Source organism: Heterocephalus glaber, unplaced genomic scaffold (genome assembly GCF_053883595.1).
Source record: "Heterocephalus glaber isolate CG9 unplaced genomic scaffold, H.glaber_assembly_v1.0 deba00001481, whole genome shotgun sequence".
In the NCBI taxonomy this organism is placed as follows: Eukaryota; Metazoa; Chordata; class Mammalia; order Rodentia; family Bathyergidae; genus Heterocephalus; species Heterocephalus glaber.
This window is the reverse complement of record NW_028258317.1, coordinates 66,615,789-66,640,079: the sequence shown is the minus strand read 5'-3', so window position 1 is coordinate 66,640,079 and position 24,291 is coordinate 66,615,789. Positions and strand designations below refer to the sequence as shown.

The 24,291-nt window shown below is 39.5% G+C and overlaps 1 protein-coding gene across 1 annotated transcript; it reads left to right on the top strand.

The window, feature by feature from the left end:
* Nucleotides 1-7,619: 7,619 nt before the first annotated feature.
* Nucleotides 7,620-23,984, top strand: Zfp62 (ZFP62 zinc finger protein). Its single transcript, XM_087184170.1, has 4 exons — nucleotides 7,620-7,742; nucleotides 7,992-8,156; nucleotides 8,188-8,284; nucleotides 19,405-23,984. Exons 1-4 carry the CDS (start codon nucleotides 7,620-7,622, stop codon nucleotides 22,188-22,190), a joined length of 3,171 nt encoding a protein of 1,056 aa, XP_087040296.1. The 3' UTR covers nucleotides 22,191-23,984.
* Nucleotides 23,985-24,291: the final 307 nt, after the last annotated feature.

The following is a 24,291-nucleotide window of genomic DNA, read 5'->3' as shown; positions in this document are numbered from 1 at the left end:
GATTTTCAGCAAACTACCAGGTTTCCTTTCACAGCCTCCAGAAGAAATGAACTCTACCCACCCCTTGATCTTCAAGCCTCTTAAACTGAGACAATCAATTTCTGTTAAGTCATCTTGTTTGTAGTACTGTTATGGCAGCTGTGATAAACTAACACATGTGGATGCATATGGATTTAATCATTGCCCTACTTTGGACTTTTAAGTTTTTTCTAACCTTTGACTGTAAAACTGCTGTAGTGAATAAGTTTTCACCCACAATTTCACAAGAACCAGTATGTGTGGTAGATAGTCAGCTTTCTGTCACTGTGACAAATACCTGAGGTAAATCAAATTAAGAGGAAAGCTTTATTTTGCCACAGGTTTCAGTTCACAGTTGTGTGGCCCTGTACTTTGGGCCTGTGGCAGCATAGTGCATCATGTTATGGACATGTGTTGGAGGAAACTGCTTACCTCATGTGGCCAGAAAACAAAGGGACAGAAAGGAAGGGGCCAGGATCCCAATATCTGTTTTAAGGGCATATCTCCTATAACCTAAATTCTCTTCACCAAGACCTGAAAAGTTTTACCATCTCCCAGTATTGCCATCAGCTGGTGAACAAGTCTTTAATGCATGGACCACTGTGGGTACATTTCAGATTTAAACTATACCAAGGGTGACTACACCAACATGGTGGACTTCTGGAATATAATGCCTGTGGCAAAGGATAGGTGGATGTTGATCTATACTTCCCAGTACTTTCTCTGGAAGCTAGATCAGTCCATGTGCCTGCCAATAGGGCAAAAAAGTACTTTTCCCCCAGGATGTCACCACCACCATGGTGTATTATCAAAACTTTTGGGTCTTTGACCTTCTGATAGGACAAAATTGTTATTTCTGTGTAGCTTGAGTTTACATTTCGATTGCAAGTCATTTGTATATACTTTTCTGTATTCTCATTTTTCTAGTGGGTTGTTCATCTTCTTTGTCAGTTTTAGAGAAACTCTCTATCAGAGAAATTTGCCCTCTGTGATACAAGATGCAAATATTTTCCCCAGATATTCATTTGATTTAAAAATTTTATGGTAGCTTTGCCATACAAAAATATTTTACTTTAATGTATTTGACTTATTTTTATTTTTATGGTTTCTGGATTTTGTGTCCTAGTTAAAAAAAAAAAAAAAAGGAAGAAAAAAGAAGAAGGAGGAGAAGGAGAGGAGGGGGTGGGGAAGGGGAGGGGGAGGAGGAAGAGGAGGAAAGGTCCTTACTCCTATATGATCAAAGAAATTTTCAACACTTTTCACTTTTATGGAATTGGCAGCAGGAGTGGTCATGGTTAATGTGTGTGCATTTTTATTTTTATTCATTTGAGACTGGATTTCAGCATGCTGCCCAGGCTGGCCTTAAACTCCCAGGCTCAAACAGTCCTCCTGCCTCAGCTTCCCATGTTACTGGGATTACAACCACACATCACAGTTCCTGCCTTGTGTATATGTTTTACATCTAAGGCTTACATACACGTGGAGTTTATCCTGGTATAAGGACTGAGACATGAATCCACTCTTATTTTTTGAAATGCTTCTGAGTTGTTTCCATCCCATTTTCCACCTCACTGATTTGAACACCTCTACTTTTATCAGATAGTAATTACCCATAACTATGTAGGTCTATTTTTAGGGTCTGTATGTTTCAGAATTACACCAGCTTAATTCATTATGCTTTAATAATGCTCCCATCTCTAGTGAGGTTTTTCCCCCCAAGCATTTTCTGACTAAAAATAAGCAAGACTGCATTTTCCCATGTGAACTTTAGAATCCACTGTGGTTTACCAAAGAAGATTGTTGTTATTTGTTATTGGGATCATTATAGATTGAGACAGAAATGACATCATTCTGATGCTGAGTTTTCATTCATTCAAATGGTGCATCTAAGAATACCTTCTCTAAGTTTCACTGGTCATCTGCATGCCCAGAAACACTGAAAAATTTGCATACAGATCTTGCACTTGTCTTGCTAATTCCTGAGTGTTTGGTCTTTTGCATATTTGCTTCTGTTCTAAGTGTAGCTTTCCTTCCATTATTCTAAATGTCTTTTGTACATAAGGAAATGTTTTGTGTTAATTTTGAAACCTGATACCCTACAGAATTTTCTTAGTGTTTATTCTAGTTTTTAAAGTTAAATCTCTTGGGCTTTCCAAAATAAAATCTTATTATCTGCAAATAGGATAATTATACTCCTGCTTCCCAATGTTACCTTCTACTTTTTTTCTTATCCAGCTGTAACAGTAAATTATGAGTAACATTTTTTTTTGGTTCTTTGCCCTGATTATTTTCCCTTTAAGCTTATTAATGCTTCTGATTCCCTATTGTGATTATTTGTGGGTGCTTATTTTTAAAATTCTTAAAGCTATTTTGTTTGTTGATTCAGTAATATCTCTTATCAATTATTCCAAGAGGAATGTGAAAAAAAGCTCTTGCACTGTATTATTTATTAAGGCACTTACTTTTTTTTTTTTTTAAAGAAAAGACTTGGAAAGAACCCCACTGATTAACAACATAATAGTTGAGATTAGAGTTCAATATAATATTACAAAAAATAACAACATAGCCGGGGATTTAGCTCAGTGGTTCCGGTGCCTGCCTCGCAAGTGCAGGTCCTCAGTTCGATCCCTGGTACCAAAAAAAACACAAAAAACAAAAAATAACAACATAGAAACTTCTAATGTATAATATCATTTATAAAAACACTGTACTATGCATTGATAACATGATTACAACCATCTGAAAAACATCCATAAACTGGCAATAGAAAAGGAAGGAAGCCAGGCATGGTGGTGCACACCTGGGATCCCAGCACTTGGGAGGCTGAGGCAGGAAGATCACCATAAGTTCGAGGCCTGCCTGGGCTGCATAGTGAGTTCAAGGCCAGCCTAAACTACATACTGAGACTCTGTCTCAAAAAACAAAACAAACAAAAAAAAGGTATACTAAGATGTTAACAGTAACTGTCATTAGGTAACAGAATTTCAAATGGATGCTTTTTCTAACTTTTCTCTGTTCCAAATTTCACATAGTGACCTGATGATAATTACGGTGTAATTGGAGAGGAACTTTTTAAAATATATTTGTGACCAAATTCAACAGCTAAATGTAAAAGTACATGAGGCCCCAAGCAATAGTAAACATGGGACAACACTGGGCCTGCATTAATTGGCCTTCTATCTAACATGAGCAGTGTATGTGATTTCTCATTTTTTAGTAAAGACATTTAAAAAGAAAGAGGTGAAATTCATTTTACCTGTGTATTTTATTTAACCCAGGGGAGCTAAAATAGTGCTACTTTAGCATATAATCAACATAAAAAATATAATTAAGATGTCTTACCTTCTCTCTTCTTACTTAGCTTAAAAATCCAGGGTAGATTTTACTTTCTCAACACATTATAGTTCAGACTAGCCAGATTATATGTTCTCAATAGCAAGATGTGAATAGTTGTTTGATACTGGACAATCTAGGTCTAGATGGTGCTATAATATGCAGATATACCAAAAAGACAGGTCTTGGAAAAAGGAGTGTTTGTGTGTGTGTGTGTGTGTGTGTGTGTGTGTGTGTGTCTTAATTACATGCCAAAAAAAGTTGCCTATAGTAACATGACTTGGAGGGAAAAGCATCATCTAAAATTAAAAACACTTGAAGTAAATTTATATAGTCCTCCAATGACATCTTTCCCTCATACTACCTTTACTGAGCAGTGTTCCAACTTGGATACAAACATTTTTATACATCATCTAAGTGGAAAAATTCAGTCTTGGGCTGCAGCCTTCAATTTGGAGTGTGAATTCTTCTGGAGGCTTATAAGTATAAGGTCTGCCCAAAATTCCTGCTAGGGCTACAAGGTCCAGTAAGGTAGCTAGCCACATGTGACTACTTATAAAAAGAATAATTAAAAATTCAGATCCTCTGCCAGAGCCTGGTGGCACAGGTCTGAAATTCCAGAACTCTGGGAGGCTGAGGCAGGAGAATCACAAGTTCAAGCGCAGGCTGAGCAAATTAGCAATGTAGCCAGACCCTGTCTCAAAAGAAGAAAAAAAAAAATTGAGGATGCAGCTCAGTGTGAAGGCCCTGGATTCAATCTCTAGTAAATGAATAAATAAATAAAATTGGCTCTGCACTAAGTACCATGGCACATGGCTATAATCTTAGTGGCTTGGGAAGCTCAGGCAGGATTTTCAGTTCAAGGACAATCTAGACAACTTAGCAAGATCCTATCTCAAAGTCAATAAAAATAAAAAGGTCAGGGATGTAGTTCAGAGCAAACACCTTGGGTTCAATCCTCAGTAACACACATATACACACAGATTCATATTCTCAGGCACCCTAGCCACATTTCAAGTGCTCAGCAGCTGATGTCTAGGATGCTGTTTAGGACAGCTCTAGAGAATCCCATTCTGATCTACAACTTGCTTGTGTTCTTGCCTAAAACTTCTTGGCCAGAGGAGGGCGTGGGGCTATGCTTCCCATTACCAGTCAACATTGCCCTCTGCTATTAACAGCACACCCACTGACCCAGATGCCTTTTGAGTTCTACGGAATTCTGCCCAAATACAGTCAAAGGTGTATTACTACAACAAAACTCCTACGCTCTCTCCTTAGCCATGGAAATAGCACTTGCACAGATAAAAATGAGAAGTATATGTAGAAGATGAAATTGGCTCATTCCAGTGATCAATAAAATTCATCCAACTAATATAATTTGAATTGTTTTTAAAACCCTTATTAAATCTGTGTTTCTCCAAAATCCATTGTTACTAGATTTTGAGGTTTCCTTCCGGTGGTGGATTCTGGGTTCTTTCTGTCCTGAACAAAGAATTGGTCAAGACAACCCAAATGGTTGTAAGGCTTTCCATTCATTAAAGGTAGGAAAAAAACCCAGGCTCTGCAGAGCAAGTTTGGGCCAAGGAAAAGTAGGAAAAGAATACACCCTACAGCATGCTGTAGGAGAGAGCACAGTGGCAAAAACTCAGTGTGAATGGTCCTTTTTGTATTACCTACTCCTCAGGCTGATGTGAGGTCTAGGCCATCCTATAGAAAACCTGCTCCAGTTCACATGAAGTCCATGTGCAGGCCTTTGGACATTGTTTTGTGCATGTGTCCTAGGATTTTCTAATTAACACAGTCACACCTACTTCCCCAGCCAACTTTGCCATGCCCAAATCTCCTGTATCACTCTCAATAGCAAAGAAATCCTGAGCAAAAAGCAATGCTCGAGGCATCACAATATTCAATTTCAAAATATACTACAAAGTCATAGTAACAAAAACAGCATGGTACTGCTGCGGATTTAGCTCAGTGGTTTTGCCACCTGACTCACAACCACAAGGTCCTGAGTTCAATTCCCGGTACAAAAAAAAAAAAAAACTAGCATGGTACTGGCACAGAATAGGATATGTAGGCCAATAGGATAGAATGTAAGACACAGAAACAAACCCATACAACCATCTCCTTCTTGACAAAGGGGTCAAAAATATGTTGGAGAAAATAAACCCAGTCCTCTTTTTTTGTTTTACTAAAGATTGGGCCTTTGTTCTGAGCTATATCTCCAGCCCTTTGTAAAAAATTTTTTTATTTTGAGACAGGGTTTAAAAGAGCTCAAACTTGCATCCTCCAGCCTCAGCCTCCCAGAGTGCTGGGATCACAAGCATATGCCACCATACCCAGTGAAAGATAATGCTATTAACACATGGTGCTAGGAAAACTGGATATCCTCTTGAAAAAGACTGAAACCAGATCCCTCTCATCCTGCACCAAAATCAACTGTAAATCAACCAAAGATTTAGCTGTAAGTCCTGAAACGTTGAAACTGCTAGAAGAAAACAGGAGAAACACGTGAAGTCACACAGAAACAGGCAAAGACTTCCTGAATAGGATTCTAGTATCAGCAAATAATAGCAACAATCAACAAATGGGGCTACATCAAATTAAAAAGCTTCTACAAACCAAAAGAAACAATTATCAGAGTAAAGAGATACCCTATAGGAGGAATTCTTTGTGAGCTATTTGTCTGAGGATTAATATCCAGAATACTCCATAAAGAACTCAAAAACAACACACACACACCCCACAAAGAAAATTAATAGGCAAATGAACAGACACTGTTCATTTCACCAGTAAGTATAGGAAGTATATGAAAACATATTCCACATCTTTAGCCTCTAGAGAAAGGCAAATCAAACCACATTAAGATTTAGCTCAGTGGTGCCAAAGGGGGAAAAAAAAGTTTTCCCTCTCACTACAGTCAGAAAAGTCAGAATGGGTGTCGTCAAGAATACAAAAGCGCAAATGGGCCGGGGATTTAGCTCAGTGGGTCCAATGCCTGCTTCGAAAGAACAAGGTCCCGAGTTCGTTCCCTGGTACCAAAAAGAAAAAGGATACAAAAGCAATAAATAGTGTCCAGGAGGGGGTTAAAGGGAAAGGAACCCTTCTACTGCTGTCGGTGGAAATGTAAATGAGCACACCCAATATGGAAATCAGTATGGAGGCTCTTCAAAAACTAAAAATGGAGCTACCATTTCATCTAGCTATACACTTAGGTATATTCCCAAGAGAAATAAAAGTCAGAATACTATGGAGATACCCGTATTTATTGCAGTACAATTCACAATGCTTAACTTATGAGACCAGCCTAGGTGCCTCTCACTAGATGAATGGTTAGACAAAATCTGGTACATATACACAATGGAATATTATTGTCATAAAGACAAACAAAATCATCTTATTTGCAGAAAAAAATGATTGGACCTGGAGATCATCATGTGAATCAAAATAGCCAGACTCAGAAAGTCAAATATTATGTATTTCACCTTATGCATGAAATCGAAAGGGGGAAAGGAAAAGAGGTCAGGAAAGTAGAAAGGAGACTATCAGACAATAAGGAGATGAAGAGAAAAGGGGTGAAAATAATCAAAGTGTGGTATATAATGTGCAAATATGCTAAAATGAAACTCACCATTCTGTATAACATGCACCAATAAAAAAATTAACTTGCTCTTCCCAATCATTTCCTTTTTTGCAGAACTGATCATAAAATTTCACATTTAAAAATGAGAGAAAAATTGTAAACTTCTAACTTCGTTAGAGATGTATGTAGTAAGCCTAAACACTTCAGACTAAGGGATCTCTAAAATTAGGTTTACTGAGCCATTGCAAATGCGAGCCAGGAAAAGAAAGAACAAGGTCCTGGGACAAGTTCCCACAACTACCAGCAGCAGGGTTAAGTAAAATTGGAAAAATGCCCATAGGACCAGAGAAGAACTTGGTCCCTGGGGTCTTGAGACTAGGGTTTCAATATATACTTAGTAAGAATGTGGAGCAGATTTGGGAGATTTGGGAGAGTTTTTAAGTTTGTTTTTGGCCAGAAGCTGTTAGCTGAATAGGCTCTTTTCATCTGTAACTACTTCCGGGCATTTCAGAATTTTACTTGTATTAAATGAAAAAAATTTAAAAAGCATAAAATACTTAACAGTAGGATAAAATTCAATGAGGTACGTGTAATGAAAATATTTTAGGTTAAGATAAAACTCCCACGAGGAGCATAAAAATTCAAGGTAAAAGCCCCAAAACGTAAAATTTTCGGTTACAAGTGCATGACTGTGTCAAACCTCCTGCGAACATCCTTTGCAGTAATTTTGGGCCTCGGGGTTGGAGAACGACGCGCGTGGTCTGGAGAGTGGGTACTGCCCGGCAAGCGGCTCCACAGGTTCGGGTCGGTGAGCTCGTTCCCCAGGACTCCTGGCTTTTGCCGGGGCTCGTTTCAGGAAGGAGTGGGGAAGCCCAGCCCCGCGCCCTCCCCTTCCCCAGCTCTCAGGCCACGCGGCCCGCTGGCACCCGGGACCTTCCTGCCGCCTCTGTAACAGCATGTTTATACGGACGTAGGCCGGACGTTAACTTGCACACACTCTACCAAATCATTGGTTTACTTCATTATCTATACCTCGTTCCCTATTCCACTTTGTAAGGTAAAATCCACAAAAACAGGAAAGCCCTCCAGTGATTTCCAGGCCACACCCCAAGGAGCTACCCCGCCAGCCCTCGACACCCAGTCCGAGGTGCTCCTCAGCCTCCGAAGCCGAGGCTGCCGAGCATTCCGCCGGTCACGTGCCCGATTGAGGACGAGCCATCGAGTCAGTCCTCCAGTGTCCTAGAGAGGGCTAGGAAGTGCCCTGGGGCCGACGGGGGTGCTTCCGGCCTGGCCGTCTGCGCTTTTGTCCCGCCGGCGGCCGGGCTCCCTCGGCGCCGCCACAGCCAGTACGTGAGTCCGGGGCCGCCCGCGCTTCCGCCCCCGGGCCCTCCCTGCCACGCCCTTCCTTCTTGGCAGGGTCCAGGCTGCCCCTCGGGTCTTGGGCGGGATCTGGGGGAAACCAAACCTTCCACCACACATCTCTGGAGGCGGGTTCAGGAGAGGAAAGGGGGAGAAAGACCTCGGGCCTGGCCCCAAGGGGTAGGATCCGCCCCTGGACAGCCTGGGAGCTCACTGGGCCTCGCTCTGCTTTCTGAGCAGGCCGGGGTCAGGTTAGGTCTGCCCGGTGCACCGGCAAGGGCCTGAGCCCCGCCACCGTGCTCCTCAGCTTCACATTACTGTCTCTAGTGAGCAGGGAGCAGAACCCCGAAAATTAGCTCTTTTAAAACACTACTCTGTATTTTTAAAAATACCACTCCCTCGCCCCCCTTCGCAGTTAAGTTTAGCCCTCGGACTTGGGAAAAACCGTGCGAGAGGGATACTTAGAGGTGATCTGGTCCGAGTCTGTCGCCCCCTATTCCGGTGGAAGGGTGGTGTTGAAACTGCTGTCGCAGGTGTGGTCGGAGCCCCCAGAGAGCGTGCACTGGATCTCGCCTTGGGGAAGCATCTGTGTCTAAGCTAACGTGCGCGCCCTAACAGTTAGCTGAGGAGGTGACTAGGAACAGGACTTGGAGGCTTCTGGACGCCGGAAATGCAGAGTGGGGATGTAAAGCAAACAGGTCGCAGGGCGCCATCACTGGGTGTGTTGCTATAGGAAAACAAGGCGGCCAGCAGGACTTAGCCAGCCAGGAATATTGATGTGTAGGCGGCCAACGGGACTTACTACTATTTAAAATAATTTTGAACATGTAATACATTCAACATAGTTTCCATATTAAAAGTGATAAAAAGTTGGTGAAAAGACCTTCATTCACTTTTCTCAGCTTCATTCCTAGCTCAACCTCCTTAAATAACCACTTTTGTTGATTTGAGTGTATCCTTCCAGGATTTCTTTATTCAAATACTGACCAGTGTAAACATAATTACTCCCCCCCCCAACACACCTTATTTTGACAGGTGTTAGAATACAGACCAGTCTGCCCCATTGCTTCTACCAACTATTATTATATTAACAATATTACAGGTTATTTTACACATTGGAAGACAGCAAGTTTGTTTTACAGTGCTGTGGTATTGGATTGGCCACTGTTCAGATGTTTTGGATGTTCATAATTTTTAGATCTATATGGGGACACTTCCGTTTCTTTTTTTTTTTTTCTCTTCAGATACTGAGGATTGAACCCAGCGAATGCTAAGCTACATCCCCAGCCCGATTTTTTATTTTTTATTTTGAGAGCATCTCAGAGTGTCCTAGGGTGGGCTTGAACTTCTGATTTTTCTGCCTAGTAGCTGGGATTATAGGAGAGCCCCTCTCATAGGCTGTTTCCAGCTTTTCTGTTAACCTTAAACAGTGGTATATTGAATGGCTTTGTTCTAGGGTAAAGTTGTTGGATTGTTTGTTGTGTGGTACTAGGGGTTGAACACAGGTCTTCAACACTGAGCTACATTCCCAGTCCTTTTAAAACAATTTGTGAGACAGAGTCTCACCAAGTCGCAAAATCTCTAAATTGCCCAAACTGAGTTTGACTTTTGCAGTCCTGCATCAAGCTCCCAGGCATTCCACTACAACACTTACAAGGCCTCAACCTCCTGTAAGGGCCTTTCAGGTGTACCACTACGCCCCTCAGTTTAGGGTAAGGGATTTTTTGTTTTAGGGGGGCTGGGTGAGAGAGGGTATTGGTATGTAGCCCAGGCTAACCTTGAACTCACTGCCTCAGCCTCCAGAGTGCTAGGATTATAGGCACGCACCACCATGCCCAGCAGGTAAAGGTTTTTAAGGAGGGGACTAAACAGTTACATTTTTTGTTTTATATTAACTCAGCTAGTTATTGACAGATTGATAAATATGTCAAGTCATTATTATAATATTTGTGTAAGGAGTTTATAGAACAAATACAACTAAGTAAAAATTAATCTTTCCCTCCTGAGACTTATGTATATGATGTTTAGTCCTACACTGGCCTAATAGGCTAGCTGTATCCATGATTCTCTTCAAACTAATTCCTTCCTCCTTAGGTTTAGAAAATCAACTTACCTTTCAGATTCTCTTTTTCTTACCTTCTTCTGTGGAATGATGAGAAATCTCTTCTCCTTTAATGAGGTACTGGAATATTCTATTACATTTTTTTTCAGTTTAGGGAAAAAAATCACCTTTGATCCTTATTTCTACTTTTGAGCAATAGAAACAACTCATGTTAATCATTTACAATTCAGATATCCATAAACTAAATTCCAGAATAACAAGAACACAAATCATAATCTTCTCATCTTCAAATCACTTCTTTCACTCACATTTTAGTTCCATCTTTCATGTGGCCAGATAATCTTGATTTGGTAAGCATTTTATGATCGCATTCCTTTTTTTTCTTTCTCTGTCCGTCTCCAAATCAAATACAAATAGCGAAGAATTTCAGATACAGAATCCTAGTTTGACACTTGAAATCATAGATTGCCTTGTAAATATGGCTGGACTCTGGAAATTCAAAGTAGCTGCTGGCATGTTGCATCTGTTTTTTTTTTCTTGCAGTCCATTAGTAGGAAAGGATTTCCAGCCAGAGTGAGGCACAGGTGCTAGTTAGGGAGTTGCCTAGACTTTTGAGAAGTGGCTCCTAACTCTTCTGGAGCAGAGACAAGAATTAAGTGCAAGTTCTTACTATCTGTATGAACTTTTTTGTTTTGGGTGTTTTTTTTTCTGAGACAGGATCTCCCTAGGTAGTTCTGGGTGGGCTTGAACTGATTATGTAACCCAGGCTGGCCTCGAACTCCTGGTGTTCCTCTTGCCTCATCCTGCCAAGTGCTGGGATCACAGGTATGCACCACCATGCCTGGCTCTGTATGAACTTTGTAGGCACTGATAACAGAATGTGAACAAGCACAGAAATGACCAGAGGTGTGGGTCACGTGTCATTTGTAAGGAAGGTAGAACACTGTGGCTGACTTTTGACTGATGTAACTGGGCTGATACTGTCATGCTTCCAGTTGGTTAAAAACTGGTTAGAGTGAGATTTCCCATTTAGTTTTTAGAACTTAAAAGAAATTCAGTCTTTTCTTGTTCTCTGTATGAACAAGTTGTGATTTTGGAGTAATTCTTGTGTCATTTTTTCTTATAAAAAAACACATACAGGAGAGTAGAGTTACTACAATGAACTCCCATAAAACCATCATTCAGATTCAGTAGTTTCAGGAATCTGCTATATTTGTTTCATCTTTCCCTTTTTATTTTTTTTCTTGGTTGAGATATCTTCAAGAAATTTCCAGACACCATGCCACTTTTCCCTATCATACTTCAGTTAGCATTAAAAAAAATAAAAGACACAATAGCTACAGTACCATTATCCCATCTTAAATTAACTTTGCTTCCCTGGTGTTAACTAATAGAGGTTGGCAAACTACTAGACTTGAAATCTGTTCTTGTATGGCCCACAAGGTAAGAAAGGTTTCTATATTTTTTAAAGCAAGGTTAAAAATAAGATCGAAATAAGCAAGTCTTACATGGTCCATAAAGCTTTTTAGTGTTTGCTGTCTGGCTGTTTACAGAATGTGATCACAACCCCTTATTTAATGAAATAAGTGATCTTCCAAAATGTATATCTGCATTTGCTACTCCTTTGCCTAAAATTCCTCAGGGTCAAGTCTGGACTACTTTATATAAGTCAGCCCCTCATGCAGCCCTTATTTTTGTCTGCCTGATAAGCTTTGCCTGCTGCCCTCTACTCCAAATGTCTGAAGGGTGCTGAACATCAGTTGCTTTGTGCCTGCTCTTTCCTTTGCTAGGAATACCTTCTCCTTTTTTCACAAAACTCTTAGCCCTTCAGGGCCAAATGTAACTCCTATAAAACTAAACAACTATTGGAGGAAAAACTGCAGGGATAAGAATGAAGAGAGGCTATTGCAGTAGTTCAAAAGAAGGCTTACACTAAGTCCTTAGCAAGATGGGGTGGAGGTAGAGGTGGGAGCTTGACACCTATTTGGGCAATAGAGTCAGGTGATCTAATGGCAATTTTGGATGTAGCTGAGGGAGATACAGGTAGAAGAGCCCACCTTTGATTTAGACAAAGGGGAGGGCAGGGATAGATAGGATTGTCTATAATTGAAGAGAGGCTCTAGGCTACAGATAAATATCTAAGAGACAGCTTGTAGAAGTGATAGGAGCCTTGTATATACCTAGTATATAGGTGGGGCTGCAAATGGAGAAGTATCCAAGTTAGAATCTAGGAGGAAGGCTCAGGATAGAATGAGAGGGCCAGGAACATCCAAGGGGCAGCAGCCCAGAGCGTAAGCAAGCTAATGTGGCTTGAAGAATCTAATGCCACATGGTCTGAAATCAGACTGAGTAGGTGAAGCTTGAGGGGAGATAGGGCATCAAATCTATATTTTTAAAAGCAGGAAGCAGGATGGTGAAAGTAGTACCTACAGGGAAAGGTATAGTTGATGTGATTGTAATTTACTTTTTGACATCTTAAAAAAACTTTTTTATCTGAAAATAATTTCAGGCTGGGGATTTAGCTCAGTGGTTCCGTCGCCTGCCTTGCAAGCGCAAGGACCCAAGTTCAATCCCCACTACAAAAAAAAAAAAAAGACAGCCTTGAAAATAATTTCAAATTGCAGCCTGCCTTGCAAGCACAAGGACCCGAGTTCGATCCCCGGTACCAAATAATAATAATAATAATAATAATAATAATAATAATAATTTCAAGTATGCAAAACAATTTCAAGAATAAGAACAGTAAAAAGATACTGTTTATTCAAATTCTCCTGAGGTTAGCATTTACTGCATTTTGTCCTCCTCGTCTCTCATACATCCAGTTTTGACCCTGAATGCATTTGAGAGTAACTTACATACAGTAAGCTGCATCCCAGCCTTTACTCTGATAATTGCAGAATGTGTTTTTTCCAATTTTATCATTTCTTCCACATTTACCAGCCAGTGCTCACATTCTACTGTAAAGGTCTCTCTGTCTCTCCAGTTTTTATTTGTATGGTCTTATTTGTTATAAATGGTTTGTGTGAGACCACTCAGGATAGGCTTTTGTGAAAAAGAAAGGTTTATTCCAGTGAAAAGAGACTGAAGTTAGGGGTACAGTTCAGCAGCTAGCTGAGGAGAGCCAATTTTATCACATGTGTGTGTGTGTGTGTGTGTGTGTGTGTATGACATTGAAAGAGAAAAATATCAGTAGCTAGCTGGGAGAGATTTCATCCATGTGTGGATGGGCTAACATGGAGAGAGAGGATTAGCAGCTAGCCGGGAAAGGAATTAGATTTATATAGAGCTTGAAAAGAGGGTTTTGATCATAACAAATATTTATGACTGAGGGTCCAAGGATGGTCAGTGCAGATGTGTAGACAATCACTGGACTTTTTGGTGCCAGGGAGATTGTATATGCCATCTTAATTTTTTTTTTTTGGTACTGGGGATCGAACTCAGGACCTTGCGCTTGCGAGACAGGCAGTGGCACCACTGAGCTAAATTCCCGGGCCCATCCTGATTTTTTTATGGCCATCTGTCCTGTTTACTGAGAATGGCCTGTTGTTTGCTGAGAGCAGCCTGTTTGCTTGCAAGTTCTCATTCAGGCCAGGCATGACATTATTGAAATTCTTTTTTTAAGTAGTTTATAATCCATTGCTCTGTTATCTTCAGTGCCTAAATTGGGTGGTCAAGTTGGCTCTTGTAATCTTGTGCCATTCCCCATCATATTTTTGAACCTCTCCTTACTTGCTGGTGTAACAAGATGCCCCAGTTCATTTTTATGCATATTCTGTTTCCAACTTAGAATCAACCATTTTTATAAGGATTTTGGTACCTTTTATCAGGGAATAGTAATAGAAAACAAGAATAGGCTATTGATAGACTCATTACCACTGAGGTGCTTTTGCTTTTGACTTTTTAGCAAACTGGGCTAAAAAAATATATATGCACATACATACCTATACATAAGAGTGAATATGCATACATTCATATAAATGTGCATACACACATACATATATAAGATAGAATAATGAGTTCATACAAATTCTCCAATTCATCCCTGCAATGTTCTTTCCTGCCTTTTACTATAGTGTTTTGTATTTTTATGTCCTTTCTTCATCCAGGAGAACCCTGTCTCCCAACAAAATCAGCACATTTTTATTCAGTTAAATGATATCGTTTCAGAATTGCTTTGCCTATACTACTAGAGAAAAGAAACCTGCTAAAAATAAGTTTTATTCGCTGGGGATTTAGCTCAGTGGTTCCTCTGCCTGCCTTGTAAGCGCAAGGTCCCAAGTTGGATCCCTGGTACCAAAAACAAAACAAAACAAACAAAAAAATTTTCTTTGCAATTCTTCCTACACCCTCCACCAGCTTTCCCAAGACTGAATGTATATATAGTGAAATATTGTTTCTAAATTACAGGGATTGTTTTCTTGTTTCTATGTTTGTTCCTGTCGTATGGTTTTGGTAGTCAAATGAAACACAAGTGGGTTCATTTGTTTCTGTTTCTTTCCTGTATTACCAGTTTCCCCTTGCTCATCCTTATTGATTTAATCTTGCTCTTTGAATATGCAGGACATCATCAGGTTTCCATAAGTAAAAAAAAAAAAATACAAAAAGCTATACTCAAGCGGGGGATTTAGCTCACTAGTTCCTCCACCTAGCTCGCAAAGCACAAGGTCCCGAGTTCAATCCCCGGAACCAAAAAAAAAAAAAAAAAAAGGACAAAAAGCTATATTCAACTGTGTTTCTTCCCTCTCCCCTTTTAAGTAGCGGTTGTTTTCTGGGACTACTTTAAAGATAGGAAGATGTTGGGCCGGGGATTTAGCTCAGTGGTTTCGCCGCCTGCTGCGCAAGTGCAAGGACCTGAGTTAGATCCCCGGTACCAAAAAAAAAAATAAAATAAAATAAAGATAGGAAGATGTGTTTTCTTTCTTACACATAACTTAGCATAGTACTCCATTGTATATGTGCCTTAGTTTACTTAACTAGTCTTCTATGCTTGGGCATTTAGGTAGGTCTCCAGATTTTGCAGTTATAAATAATGCTATAATGAATATCTTTTGTGTATTTTTGCAAGTATATCTTACATATAAATTTCTAGAAGAGGTATTTCTGGATTGAAGAGAAAAACATGTATTTTTGTTAGATAGCAGCAAATTCTCTACCATGAGGAGATTGTGCCAGTTTGCATTCCCAACAATATATGAACATACTTATTTCCTCCAAAGCCTCATCAACAGAGTATACTGTTGTCAAGTTTTGAATATTTGCCAAGGTGACAAATGAGAAATGGACCTTATTATACTTTATATTTTTCATTAGTGAAGTTGAATGTCTTTTCACATGTTTAATATTTCTTTTTGTGAATTGTCCATGTCTTTTGCTTGTTTTTCTATGGGATGTTTAGTCTTTATTTCCCTTTAGTGTTTGAAAATTTTTTTATTTATGTTTATTGGGTTATTTATTTATTTATTTGTTGCAGTACTGAGATTGAACTCAGGGCCTTAGCACTGAGCTACATCTCTGGGCCTTTTTAAAAAAATTTTTTGAGACAGGGTCTCTTTAGGTTACCCAGTCTAGGCTTGGATTTATGATCTTCTTGCCTTGGGCTCCCAGAGTACTGGGATTACAGGTGTGTGCCAACCTGTCCAGCTCGAAAATTCTTTATATCATTAAGAATATTGTCCTTTTATTTATTTCCATATCAGGAGTATATCTCAGAATATGCAATGTAAATATTTTTTCCACTTTGTCATTTATTTGTTTATGGTATTTTTACCATAAAATTTTATTTTTATACACTTAAACATTAGTCTTTTATTGCATCTGGATTGTAGCTAGAAAGCTTTCTCTATACCCAGGCTATGGAGGTATTTACCTGTATTCTCTTTGAGTATTTGTATAACTTTATTATTATTATTATTTAGAGCCCTGTTCCACTTGAAGTTTATTTTTGTGTTTGATGTGAAGAATGGATCTAATTTTAACTTTTTCTGTATAGCTTTTAGTAGTTGCAACACTGTTAAAATAAAGACTGGCTTTATTGACTCCCTCAATAATTTGAAACACCATCTTTATCATTTTTTTCTATGGGTAGTGAGGACTTGCCAAACTTTTCTATTTCATGTCTGTGTATATACTACTACCACACTGTTTTTTATATAGTACATTTTCGTATCTATTATAGCTAATCTCCCCTCATAGCTCTTCCTTTGCTTTTTTCTCTAGCAGTTTTTGAATGTTTATTTAAAGAGATTAGTTTTAGGATTATGTGAACTTGAACATCTTTTTGTCCTGTGAGTCCAAGGTGAGTAGAGGTAAAGGGGCCAAGATAGAAAAGGAAATGGATGGAGCAGGGCCCCAGTGTGTGTGGGAACAGCATTCAGAGTGCATTTACATTTCATTTCATTTCATTTCATTTCATTTCATTTCATTTCATCTATTTTATTTTATTTGTTTTTTTGGAGACAGTATCTTGCTATATAGTCCAGGCTGGCTTGAACTCATGGTGATTCCCCTCTCTAAGCTTCCTGTGTGTTGGGATTATAGGCATGTGCCACCATAACTGGCTACATTTAACTTTTATATCAGTGTGTTGCTGCTAATAGTTCTAGAGTTCCACTACCCACCCAGAAGCTCTCATTTCAGTAGACTGCCCAAACTAATAAAAGGAGGCAGAGAGGTAGGCCATGCTCCTATTCCTCAGTGATCTCTGATAATTTTGTAATATTTAATTATTTAAGTCATTTTGTGATATTTTCTCAGCTGAACCACTTTTTTGGTAGTCACTTAATATCTACTGAATGACTATTTGATCTTCCTGACAGTTTCCTGAGCTCTAGCTTCTCCTGTGCTGTTATTTTAATTTGGAGTACATTGTTCCTATAAACTTAAGTTGGATCATTTTGTGTGCTTTTTAAAATACATATCTACTCCAAAATATGTATTATACTTTGTTTTTAATTTGCTGTTTCTTGCTCACATGTTTGCATATAAAGTTTTCTGAAGAAGATTAACAGAATTTCAGAGTATTGATCCAAGAGCATCTGATAGCCAGGGGTAAGAGGAGATCAAAATTTTAAGTCAGTCTACTCAAAAATGTTTCATTGTCTAAGGTTTGGGGGTAGCTAACTTAGAACAGTTTCTTTTTGTCTCAGGAGTCAGTTTGTCCATGGGGAAATGATGATGGAGTATCAGTCATGTGTAGAATATCTTCACAGGATCAGAGAGTCCCTGCCTGGAGCCTAAAATCTGCTCTAGAAAGCCATGTGATTTCCTGAATCATGTATTTTATCCCTAAATTTCAACTGTGATCCAATAACCTTATCTTATTTTCTTAATTCTAATACTATAGTAAATAATAAATTTAATAAGTAGCATGCAGTAAGATACAGGCATTGTTGTCAGTGCTTTTACATGTGTTATCATATAATAGTCAACAATCCCGTTGCTTTCATTTTACAGATGGGGAAAGGAGTGCACAGAAAGATTAAATAAATTTCCCAGGGTCATACAGCTCAGTATTTGAAGTTAGGCAATATTCTAGTTATTCCTTGGTATCCACGGAGATTGGTTCCAGGACCCTACAGATAACAAAATCTGCTAATGGTCAAGTTCCTTATATAAAATGGCATCATATTTGCATATAACCTATGCATATCCTTTTGTTTGTTTGTTTTTTGGGTTTTTTTGGTACCAGGGATCGAACTCAGGACCTTGAGCTTGCAAGGAAGGCGGAAGAACCAATGAGCTAAATCCCTGGCCCATGCATATCCTTTTGTATTCTTTTTTGTTTTGTTTTTTTGTGGGTTTTTTTGGTACCAGGGATCGAACTCCGGTCCTTGCACTTGCGCAGCAGGCAGTGAAACCACAGAGCTAAATCCCCAGCCCTCCTTTTGTATTCTTTAAATAATCTCTAGATTACATATAATGCCCCAAACAGTATAAATGCTGTGTAAATCTTTGTTATACTGCATTGTTTAAGGCATAACAACAAGGAAGAAGCCTGTATATGTTGAGTACAGGTGGAATTTTGTTTTTCTGAGTATTTTGCATCCATGGTTAGCTGCTTTTATGAGGATGCAGAATCTGTATATACAGAGGGCCAGCTGTACTTCCTTTGCTTAATGGTTTGTGTCTGTAATGTGCTGTATCGTTAGCCTCTTCAGAAGTGAGAATGAAAGTGTTGTTCCCTGGCAGGTGAAGCATGTTCTTTTACATAGAGTTCTTCCCTAACGACAGTATGTAGTTTTCCAGGATCAGTGTTTGTTCCCTGGAGAGAAAGCCCAGGAGGCCAAACCAGTCCAAGTCCAAGCAGTTGCAAGTTGCTGTCTTTCTTATCTCAGCAGTGAATGTCCTCAAGATTTCATATCCACAGTTACCTCCCCAATATTTCTGTCCACATGCTGATTTCTTCTCTTATTTTTGCCTGTTCTTTGCTGTTTATGTATAATTTTACATAATAAAAAGTTATGCCCAACTTTTGTCTTATAAATAATCTGTTCTTTAGAGATTTTACCTGCCTTCTGTTTATTTTTCTATGAGTAGGTGACATTGTTCAGTAACTGTTCAGTGTTATCTACGGTTCCATGCATCATTTAACCCATTTCAGCTTGGCCTCATCTTAAGCTGTTATACCAGAATAGAAAAGTTATTTGGCCGTTGAAAATCCAGGGCTCTAGTGTGGGTTTTTTAGGTACTGGGGACTGAACTTGGGACCTTGCACTTGGAAGGCAGGCGCCAGAACCACTGAGCTAAATCCCCGGCCCAGAAAATTTATTTTATTTTTTTTTGGTACCGGGGATCAAACTCGGGTCCTTGCACTTGCAAGGCAGGCAAGAGAACCACTGAGCTAAATCCCCGGCCCCTCTAGTGTTTTAACATTAGCTTCATAAGGGCAGAAATTTTATGTCCGCCTTTATATCCCTAGTACTTAAAAATGTACCTATCACATAGCATGCAGTTAATAAATATTTACCGAGTGGATGAGTGAAGTTTGATGTTGTTCTCTAATGTTTTCTAAATGAAGTGAATGGGTTCCATTTTCATTTTTTTGGTTTAGTGTCACATTTGAAGAGGAACACTGAGGATGAGGAATCAATTGAAACAAATGAATATGTTGGAAATCAAGACTATAAGTGGCCCAAAGTGGAAGGTCTTCACAAGGATCATAAGCAAGAATCAAAGATTGGTGAAGTTTGTGATTGGAATAGCAAGGTGGAGAATCCATTGGAAGAGTCCAAGGGGAAAAGAATGAAGGGAGACCTAAGTGGCACTGTGGAAAAGATTGGCAAAACTGAGAACATGGCAAATATAAAGACAGAACAGGAAGATGAGGCATCTGAGAAAAGCTTACACTTGAGGTCAAAGCCTGTTACCCACCAGACTACTCCTACAGAACAGAAAAGCAATGAACAAAGCAATTGCGTGGAGAACATTAATGGAAACTCTTACAGCAGTCTACAGCAGAAAACCAGTGCTGTTAAGAAATCACATAAATGTGATGAGTGTGGGAAGTCCTTCAAATATAACTCCCGTCTTGTTCAACATAAAATTATGCACACTGGAGAAAAACGCTATGAGTGTGATGACTGTGGAGGGACTTTCCGAAGTAGCTCCAGCCTGCGAGTCCACAAGCGCATCCATACTGGAGAGAAGCCGTACAAGTGTGATGAGTGTGGGAAAGCTTACATGTCCTATTCCAGCCTTATAAACCACAAAAGCACCCATTCTGGGGAGAAAAACTGTAAATGTGATGAGTGTGGGAAATCTTTCAATTATAGCTCTGTTCTGGACCAGCATAAAAGGATCCACACTGGAGAAAAGCCCTATGAGTGTGGTGAGTGTGGGAAGGCCTTCAGAAATAGTTCTGGTCTCCGAGTCCACAAAAGGATCCACACAGGGGAGAAACCTTATGAATGTGACATCTGTGGGAAAACTTTTAGTAACAGCTCTGGTCTGAGGGTCCACAAAAGGATTCATACAGGTGAGAAGCCCTATGAATGTGATGAGTGTGGGAAGGCCTTTATTACTTGCAGGACACTTCTAAACCATAAAAGCATCCACTTTGGAGATAAACCGTATAAATGTGATGAGTGTGAGAAATCCTTTAATTATAGTTCTCTCCTCATTCAGCATAAAGTCATCCACACTGGAGAGAAACCTTATGAATGTGATGAATGTGGCAAGGCCTTCAGGAACAGCTCGGGCCTCATAGTGCATAAAAGGATTCATACAGGAGAAAAACCTTATAAATGTGATGTCTGTGGCAAAGCATTCAGCTATAGCTCAGGCCTTGCCGTTCATAAGAGCATTCACCCAGGGAAGAAAGCTCATGAATGTAAGGAGTGTGGCAAATCCTTTAGTTATAACTCCCTTCTTCTTCAACATAAAACTATTCATACTGGAGAGAGACCTTATGTATGTGATGTGTGTGGGAAAACTTTCAGAAACAATTCAGGCCTCAAAGTCCACCGGAGACTTCATACTGGGGAAAAACCATACAAGTGTGATGTGTGTGGGAAAGCCTATATCTCACGCTCTAGCCTTAAAAATCACAAAGGTATCCATCTTGGAGAAAAACCCTATAAATGCAGCTATTGTGAGAAGTCCTTCAACTACAGCTCTGCCCTTGAACAGCATAAAAGGATTCATACTAGGGAGAAACCCTTTGGGTGTGATGAGTGTGGAAAAGCCTTCAGAAACAATTCAGGCCTTAAAGTACATAAACGAATCCACACTGGGGAGAGACCTTACAAATGTGAAGAATGTGGGAAAGCATACATCTCACTCTCAAGCCTTATAAATCATAAAAGTGTACACCCTGGGGAGAAGCCCTTTAAGTGTGATGAGTGTGAAAAAGCCTTCATCACATACCGAACCCTTATAAATCACAAAAAAATTCATCTTGGAGAGAAGCCCTACAAATGTGATATGTGTGAGAAATCTTTTAATTACACTTCACTTCTTTCTCAACACAAAAGAGTACACACTAGAGAGAAACCCTATGAATGTGACAGATGTGAAAAGGTCTTCAGAAACAACTCAAGCCTTAAAGTTCATAAAAGAATACATACTGGGGAGAAGCCCTATGAATGTGATGTGTGTGGAAAAGCCTACATCTCACACTCAAGCCTTATTAATCATAAAAGTACCCACCCTGGCAAGACACCCTATACATGTGATGAATGTGGTAAGGCTTTTTTTTCAAACAGAACTCTCATAAGCCATAAAAGAGTCCATCTTGGGGAGAAACCCTTTAAGTGTGTTGAGTGTGGGAAATCTTTCAGTTACAGCTCTCTCCTTTCTCAGCACAAGAGGATCCATACAGGGGAGAAACCCTATGTATGTGATAGGTGTGGGAAGGCATTCAGGAACAGCTCAGGCCTCACAGTGCATAAAAGGATCCACACAGGTGAAAAACCCTATGGATGTGATGAGTGTGGGAAGGCATACATCTCACATTCAAGTCTTATCAACCATAAAAGCATTCACAGTGGGAAGCAGCCCTATAATTGTGAGTGTGGAAAGTCCTTCAATTATAGATCAGTCCTTGACCAGCATAAGAGGATCCACACTGGAAAGAAGCCATACCGATGTAATGAGTGTGGGAAAGCATTTAATATCAGATCAAATCTCACTAAGCATAGAAGAATCCATACTGGAGAAGAATCTTTAAATGTGACAAATGTGGAGAGTCATCAGTGTAGCACATCCCAGATGAGGATCTACGAGGGAGGGATTGCTTTGGCTGGGACCAGGATGAGGATGCCTCTGTGGGAGGCAGAGCTTACCAAGTCTCAAAGAACTCATATGGAAGAGAAACCATATGAATGTAAGAATTTCTGAGGTCCTTATTCACAGCTTATAATTTTCATAGTATCAATGAAACCATTCTAGATATAAGTAACTTTCTGTGATTTTTCACTCGGCCAGTAAGGAAGGGTCCAGTGTCAAGATAGTTGAGCCCTTTTGGAATATAAAATAGTCCTCAATGGGAATTTAAAGTATCAAAGCAGTGGAATATTTTTAAATTCTAAAAATGAGCAGATATTTTTTAACCTAAAATTTGCATATGAAGAAAGGACTCCCAACTAGAAATCACAGTCACCTTCAGATAGTTCATACTTGAGTACATTTTGTGAGTAGAAATGGAGGTAATTCAGGTGTATCTTTGAATCCCAATTGTATCTTGGTCAGTAGAAAAAAAATCTAAGAAGGGCCTCAAGGCAACAGGCAAATTCAGGGAGAGATAGGCTTCAGGGAATAGAAATTTATTTACTAGTGAACATGAGTTATACACAATGTAATTGAATGGTTTAGGGGAGGTGGATAACCACTTCTGAAACAGAATTTGGATTTCCTTGTAGGAAAAGTAAAAAAGCTTAGACTATTATAAATCTAACCTGAAGTAAGAGAGAGTCACTTATTAAAAATGCAAATTGAATGTACTATGCTAATACTCCAGTTGAATGGGTGAGACTTTTAAAGTTTCAAATGAACTCCTTCAATGAATGATGAATGTGTGATAAATGAAAACTTAGTATTCATACATTACAATAAACCAGTATGTCATGGAGGGAATTTTGGCACCTGTAATAGTTAATGGAACACATCTTCAACATGAATTTGCACCTTACAGAAAGAATTGATTCAGGGATTCCAATGAGTGGGAATGCTGTGGAGGACAGCATTTTATTACAAGAGTTAAAATGCTAAGTAGCTACCAATAATTGAGAGAGATTAGGAAATCTGTGTTTTTTTATTCTTCTGTTAAGTGTTTGTTTTGGAATTTGTTGTAAAGATTTCATGCACACATATGTACTGTATATTGTTTGTCGTAAAATATGAATACTTTGTTCAGGGCTCACTCTGTCATAAAGGCCAGATAAGGTGGCAAAGTAAGGTGGAACTCCAATAAAGAAATTCTTCACATGTAAACAGGCTGTGACTTGCTTTAGATGGAGCAATCTACAGAGCCGTTTGTGTGCCATATCTGTATGGAGTTAGTTATACCAGATCCATACCAGAGAGGGCAGCAGGAAGCACATCCCACAGGGGTAGTAGCACAGGTTTCACCAAAAGTTAGGTGATGCCTCCAATAAAACCACAGATGTATTTTGAGGGGACCAAAGGTAAGCACTGTGATAGTCTTAATGGGAGTGGGCAGATCATATGAAGGATTGGTCACGAAAAAATTTCTCAGGAACACATAGAATTTAACATGAGATATTGTTAGCTATGTAGAAGTGTTATCTAGGTAACTCAGATGCTTTAAGTAGACTCTCCTGAGTTAAGTAACCTGTCCAGGACTACTGAAGCTGGGACTTATCAATAGAGGGTGAACTATAGGTCTGGTCTCTGGCTTCAGAATCTGTCTTCAAGAGAACAATCTAGTTTCCTATCTCTAAGATTCCTATCATCAGGTAGTGTCCATGCCTCTAGGAATACAAAAGAGTACTTTGTTTCTAACCCCCACCACTAGGTTTTGGTGGATGGGGTGAGGACAGGGAGAGACAAAGTATGTCTGCCATTCAGTGCCAGTTGGGAAAGTCATAATCCCATTTACTGTATGTCCCCCTCTGCATGTAACATTGGCAAACAACTGTATCCATGGACTTAAATAAAAGTCTTCAGCAAATACTTGAGATTCTTCTATACATGATCCATTGTCGGAAGCACTGTACAGGGACAGAATGAAAGCAGTAATACCTGGTAGTTAAAGAGAAAGATGGCATGCAAAACCCACTCTAGTAGATGTGTGAACTGACCTCGGTAGGTGTTCAGAGGAAAGTGACGATAGCCAACCAAGAGAGGAATGGGTTTCAGAGACATTGAATTGTGTTTTGAGAGAGAAGTGGGAAATATTATGTCCTGGTGAAGGACAATAGCACACATGTTAAGGTGTTCTCCAGAGTAACTTCTCTGGCAAGGCTGGTGTCGGCAGAAA